Consider the following 7,129-nt stretch of genomic DNA (forward strand, 5'->3'; position numbering starts at 1 on the left):
AGATAGATAGATAGATAGATAGATAGATAGATAGATAGATAGATAGATAGATAGATAGATAGAGTATCATCTTGGTAAGTATCATGCTCTTTTCAAAAATACACCACAATGGGGTTGTAAATGCAGTTTTTTTACAACTTTTTTTTTACGTTTTTCAAAATCGTAAAGCTTAAATGTATAATTTCTGTACAACAGCGTCTCCAAATGGAAAAATAATGCAAAAAACAACAGGCATGCAGCAACACTCTCTACCACATCTCTACTACGACTCTTTTTGTGTTGTGTCTGCTGTCTGTCATTATGTTCTCCATCCCAGCCTGGACTACAGTGCTGCCTCTTTCCTTCCTGTGGCGTAAACAACAGGGCGCTATTTAGAGCAGCCCAGGAAACGCTAGCATCATGGAAACTCGCTTTTATCAGCTTCTGCACTGACTCTACATTCCAGAGCATTCAGTGCGCTCAGGGGGAATGACGGGGTCGATACGGACAGCTGATGACCCACTGCTTCACACAGGAACAGACACTGACTGAGGCAGATCCAAAAGAGGAAGAGACCAGGCCTAGCAAGCGTATAATTTCATATTTCGAAATATTTACCACTTCAGCTGTAAGTCGGGGAAGGGATATTAAATATTTTTGCTATTAAAGTAGTCTCCTAAAAAAAATAAGTTTTTAATCAGTATTTTCTTAATTCAATATTTCTAAAAATCCTTAAAACAGGACAAATTAACTTCAGAACCAAAACTGTGTCAGATAAGAACTTGTTTTTCTTTTCTTTTAGTCCTCATTTATGCCAGAGGATACCAAAATGGTGTGTTTTAGGGATAACTATCAGTAAACAGTTAAAATGTATGATTAAAACAACAACAAAAAACAAACTTTAATTTTTAAAAAATATATATTTTAATATTTTATGCATTAGGATTATGCTGCTTTAAAATAAAATGGCAAATCCCAAGAAAAATAGTAAGAACAAAAGAACAATACTAATTACTAATATTCACAAAGAATAATTTTCCGAAAAAATAATATGAATTATTAAAAAAAAATTATATTAAATGTATAGAATTGAAATTCATTAATGCAAAGTTCATATACCTGTAGCACAAACTTCTGGTCAATATAACGTTTGGCAGTACTTGGCTGGAAGTCTGGATTTTCTAGGAATCGAAGGAAAAACTCATACACCAACTGAAAAAAAAGAAACAAAAGACAATATTTAATATTTTTCTAATGCTTTACACATGTAGAAACAATATTAGAACATATAGTTTGCTTAAATAAATAAATACATACACAATACACAATGTACTCCCTATAACCTTAACAAAATGCAGTTTTTTTGTAAGACTTGTTTAATTTATTCACATGTTGTGCTGTGCATAAAGTTAATTAAATATATTAGTACATTAAGAAATACATTGTAAATAAGCAAACAAAGAGCTATAAAATGTGAGAGCTGACCTGCATGTGTGGCCAGGAGGCTTCTAGAGTGGGTTCATCTTCTTCTGGGTCAAAGTCAGGGTTTTCACTGGGTGGAAGCGTTCTGAAAATATTTGTGCTAACCTGTAAATAGAAAGGATTTGGAGTTTACTTTGACAATAAGGAAGAGATTTTTATTTTTGCTAAAAACAAATAAATGATTTGGTGGACATCACATGAATGCTGACCATGGTGGTGATTTCAGGATAGACAGGCTCTACCAGAACTCCTCTGTTAGTGGACACATAATCCACAAGTTCACTGAGAGTGGCCCGTTTGGTCTCTTTGCTCTTTAGGTCAGTCACTGTGTCATAAAAGTCGAACATTACGCAGCACTGCTGTAGTTTCTGCATGAACAGCTCATGCTGCTCTGTGGAAGATGCATCTGAAATGATGAAAAAAACAACAACATTTCTTTATTATCTTGTACTGTCAATTCATTAATAAATATTATAATTCACTAATAAATATAAATATTTCTATAAACATATATTTCTATATGAGACACTTAGACTTGGCAATTTAACTCAAACAAAACAAAACAAGACATGGCAGAACAGAAACAAAAACAAAACAATACAAAGCCAAAAAGCAAAACAAAACACATAAATAAAAAATAAATAAAACAAAAAACATGACATGACAACTAAACAAAAACATGACAGAACAGAACAAAAACAAAATAGCGCAAAGCAAAAAGAAAGCAAAAAACAAAACATGACAACTAAAGAAAACATGACAGAACAAAAACAAAACAACAAAATCATCAAAGAGATATGCATTTACACAATACTACATGATCAAATGTATCTACACACGTCCTTCTAATTTACATTTTGCTTTTAATTTCAATAAAGGCTGATGTTCTTACTGGAACATGATAACATAACATTTAAATATTTAGATTTTTTTCAACTGCATCCTGCAACAAACCTGCAACTAAATTTAGCTGATTAAATTTCAATTAAAACACTTACACTTGACATTGATTCAACATTAAATCACATCTACATTTAAACATTGACAGTGTTGCTATAGAGAAATCACATGCATGCAGTGGTCAACGACATCTGCATCGTATTTCACCAGAACTAATATCTTTGATACCTAGTCTAGTCCAATTATGTTTGAGTGTATACGCATACACTAAGCTAGCTGAATGCTTGAGTGGACAGGAATGTTGTAATATACACTTGGGAGTGTGTCTAATGCCAGTAATCGGGATGAAATCCCCTGGAGTAAGAAGGGAGGCCATATCACAGCTGGGGAGCTCAAAAACAAAATGCTCTTCCACCAGCAGATGTTTTTGCATAATTTTTTTTTACTTTATAAATGCGCCTACCTAGTTTTATTGAACAATTAATAATTAATGTTTGTCTTTGTAACATTTAATAAAATGCTACTTATTCGTCCTGTAGGCCTAATGGACTGAATTTTTCACTTGGATGTCGAAATTATGTGATTACTTTGATCTATACACGCGCACACACACAGATCAGATAAAGCCCAAAACACACTGCACAATTTTAGCAATCCTATAAGATCACTGCATGGCACTGTGCGACTTGGATCTAATAAACTTGGCTTTGACATGTGTGTAGACTGTACGATGATGAAACCTATCGACTCGTACGCTACGACGCACATTTCTATAGAAGAATAAAACGTCATCAGCATGCGCTAGTGGTAATAAAAAAGAGCATGATAAATCACACCTTAGCAGTTGTATTTTTTATATGTGCTGAAATAAAATGGAAGCGACGAAAGAGGAAGGGACAAGAGCTTGAGGTAAGCAGTTTTATGTTTTAGCGACATGTCGCGTTGATTTCATGTCGCATTTTTATTGGTTGGTCAGTAAACGTGGATCGTAGCAGCAAATACACTGTGCGATGACCATGCTGTATCATAGGCTATCTTTGGTCGTAAGACCGTGACAACGGCCGTCTTTGAACCTCTCTCACTGTACGACACAGGACTACCGATTAGGAGCCACGATCACAGAAATGACTACGACTTTTTCACGATGCCAGTCTTTCGTCTGGGACTGCCGAAAATCGTGCAGCGTGTTTACTGTTTAGGGCTTAAAACATTAAAGGGTTAGTTTGCCCAAAAATGAAAATTAGCACACAAATTACTCACCCTCAAGTCATCCTAGGTGTATATGACTTTCTTCTTTCAGAAGAATCCAGTCGGAGTTATATTAAAAATGGTCTTTGATCTTTCAAGCTGTTTCATGGCACTCCGCGGGTGTTGCATGCATCAGTCCAAAAGAAGTTAAATAAAAAGCGCCCATCCATAAAAAAAGTGTCTCACACGGCTCCGGGGGGTGAACAAAGGCCACCTGTAGCGAATCGATGCGTTTTTGTAAGAAAAATATCCATATTCAAAACGTAATAATCACTTTAATCTAGCTTTTTTCAACTGCATCCTGCAACAAACCTGCAACTAAATTTAGCTGATTAAATTTCAATTAAAACACTTACACTTGACATTGATTCAACATTAAATCACATCTACATTTAAACATTGACAGTGTTGCTATAGAGAAATCACATGCATGCAGTGGTCAACGACATCTGCATCGTATTTCACCAGAACTAATATCTTTGATACCTAGTCTAGTCCAATTATGTTTGAGTGTATACGCATACACTAAGCTAGCTGAATGCTTGAGTGGACAGGAATGTTGTAATATACACTTGGGAGTGTGTCTAATGCCAGTAATCGGGATGAAATCCCCTGGAGTAAGAAGGGAGGCCATATCACAGCTGGGGAGCTCAAAAACAAAATGCTCTTCCACCAGCAGATGTTTTTGCATAATTTTTTTTTACTTTATAAATGCGCCTACCTAGTTTTATTGAACAATTAATAATTAATGTTTGTCTTTGTAACATTTAATAAAATGCTACTTATTCGTCCTGTAGGCCTAATGGACTGAATTTTTCACTTGGATGTCGAAATTATGTGATTACTTTGATCTATACACGCGCACACACACAGATCAGATAAAGCCCAAAACACACTGCACAATTTTAGCAATCCTATAAGATCACTGCATGGCACTGTGCGACTTGGATCTAATAAACTTGGCTTTGACATGTGTGTAGACTGTACGATGATGAAACCTATCGACTCGTACGCTACGACGCACATTTCTATAGAAGAATAAAACGTCATCAGCATGCGCTAGTGGTAATAAAAAAGAGCATGATAAATCACACCTTAGCAGTTGTATTTTTTATATGTGCTGAAATAAAATGGAAGCGACGAAAGAGGAAGGGACAAGAGCTTGAGGTAAGCAGTTTTATGTTTTAGCGACATGTCGCGTTGATTTCATGTCGCATTTTTATTGGTTGGTCAGTAAACGTGGATCGTAGCAGCAAATACACTGTGCGATGACCATGCTGTATCATAGGCTATCTTTGGTCGTAAGACCGTGACAACGGCCGTCTTTGAACCTCTCTCACTGTACGACACAGGACTACCGATTAGGAGCCACGATCACAGAAATGACTACGACTTTTTCACGATGCCAGTCTTTCGTCTGGGACTGCCGAAAATCGTGCAGCGTGTTTACTGTTTAGGGCTTAAAACATTAAAGGGTTAGTTTGCCCAAAAATGAAAATTAGCACACAAATTACTCACCCTCAAGTCATCCTAGGTGTATATGACTTTCTTCTTTCAGAAGAATCCAGTCGGAGTTATATTAAAAATGGTCTTTGATCTTTCAAGCTGTTTCATGGCACTCCGCGGGTGTTGCATGCATCAGTCCAAAAGAAGTTAAATAAAAAGCGCCCATCCATAAAAAAAGTGTCTCACACGGCTCCGGGGGGTGAACAAAGGCCACCTGTAGCGAATCGATGCGTTTTTGTAAGAAAAATATCCATATTCAAAACGTAATAATCACTTTAATCTAGCTTGCTCCAACTGTAAAGAAGAATGTCGGAGGATTTCGATATAAGCCAAGAGGAGACTGGTTTTTCTTTGCTAAAGTATGGAAACTTTGCTTCCTTTGTTCCTGTAAACAAACGTTGGTTTTCACGAGACTCACCGGCGCATGCGCAACGCTGAACTCATACGTCATCAGCGAGTAATTTGTGTCATTTTTGGGTGAACTAACCCTTTAAAACCACTGACAGGTGAAGTAAACAACATTGATTATCGTTATAATGGCACCTGTCAAGAGGTGGGATATATTAAGCAGCAAGTGAACAGTCCATTCTTGAATTTCATGTGGTGGAAGCAGGAAAAGTGGTTAAGCGAAAATATCTGAGTGACTTTCCCTGCGTTCCATTCGGAAGGGCTCATCCCTATGCCCTAATCCCTTCAAAGGGTTTACCTTCGGAGTGAGAGCTTTGAAGGGTTGAAGGGTGTAGGGGACCCTTTCTTGAAGTGTCCTTATGCGTCATCATCCTGTGCCCACACGGAGGCGCCATCATCATGAAAAGAATCGGCGCAAAGGATCATGGGGGCCCGAAGTGTCCATAAATTGTACTCTTCGAAATCCTTCATTCCGAAGGGCCCTTTGAAGTGGCCAGTTTTGAGCACTTCGGTTTGGAACAACCCTTCAATATGGATGCCATGATTGTTTTCACCCCGAAGTGCCCTTCGGAGGGCGATATATCCCATTTGGAACGCACTGTTTGACTGGGGTCAAATAATGATGGCTAGACAACTGAGTTAGATCATCTCCCAACCGGCAAGTCTTATATGGCGTTTCTGGTATGCAGTGGTTAGTACCTAAAAAAGTGGTGCAAGGAACACCAACTGGTGAACCAACGTCAGTGTCACAGGTGCCCAAAAAGTACCTTTGTCCCAATGCAGCAATGGAAGAAGGTTTGCGTGGTTTGATGAATTATGTTTTCTTTTAGATCAAGTGGATGGCCTGCCTGGATGCATATGTGTTGTTTACCTGGCAGCAGAATGCACTATGGGTAAATGCAGACCAGCGGATTTAGTGTCATACCCAATCAATGTTCTGCTGGGAAACCCTGGGTCCTGGCATTCATGAGGATGTTACTTTGACACCCACTTAAGGATGGTTGCAGACCACATATGTGTCTTAATGGCAGTGGTGCTCCCTGAAAGCAGTGGCCTCTTACAGCAGGATAATGTACCCTGCCACACTGCAAATATTGTTCAGGAATTGTTTGAGGAGCATGAACAAAGAGTTGAGTTTAAGGTGTTACCTTGGCCTCCAAATTCCCCAGATCTCAATCTGATTGAGCATTTGGAACATGCATCACGTGCATCGGAGCAGTTTTGGCAGCATAGATTAATTTGGCAGCATATAAATATAACTTGAATAGTCTCCAGTTGTGGGTCATCTATCAGAATATCTGCCAGTTGCTTCAGAGATGTTGAAGGATGCAATCCGCTTCTCACTCTTCTCCCCAATACTGCCCAAAGTAGTTTATGTTGAAGTTCATCATGACATCATCTTGTTGGCTTTGTGACGTTCTCTGTAGTGTTTTTATTTTATTTATTTTTATTTTTTTTAATAATTAGGCTGCAAGGTGACTCCTGAGGTTTGCTGTAACTTTGTTTGGTCACAATCCTTCTCAGTGTTCAAAGATCCATATTATATTTTGGTGTAATATATATACATACATATACATATATATATATATATATATATATATATATA

The 7,129-nt window shown here is 37.6% G+C and overlaps 1 protein-coding gene across 1 annotated transcript in view; it reads right to left on the reverse strand.

The window, feature by feature from the left end:
* The window catches only part of ppp2r5a (protein phosphatase 2, regulatory subunit B', alpha isoform), a 27,399-nt gene that overhangs the window by 11,918 nt on the left and 8,352 nt on the right, over nt 1-7,129 (reverse strand). The window contains exons 2-4 of the mRNA XM_016246956.1: nt 1,671-1,867; nt 1,465-1,566; nt 1,099-1,191 (exon numbers count right to left, since the gene is read on the reverse strand). Of these exons, the coding sequence (XP_016102442.1) occupies nt 1,099-1,191; nt 1,465-1,566; nt 1,671-1,867 (392 nt within the window). The remainder of the gene's footprint in view (nt 1-1,098; nt 1,192-1,464; nt 1,567-1,670; nt 1,868-7,129) is intronic.

This window comes from Sinocyclocheilus grahami, unplaced genomic scaffold, assembly GCF_001515645.1.
Source record: "Sinocyclocheilus grahami isolate Dianchi unplaced genomic scaffold, SAMN03320097.WGS_v1.1 scaffold817.1, whole genome shotgun sequence".
NCBI lineage: Eukaryota > Metazoa > Chordata > Actinopteri > Cypriniformes > Cyprinidae > Sinocyclocheilus > Sinocyclocheilus grahami.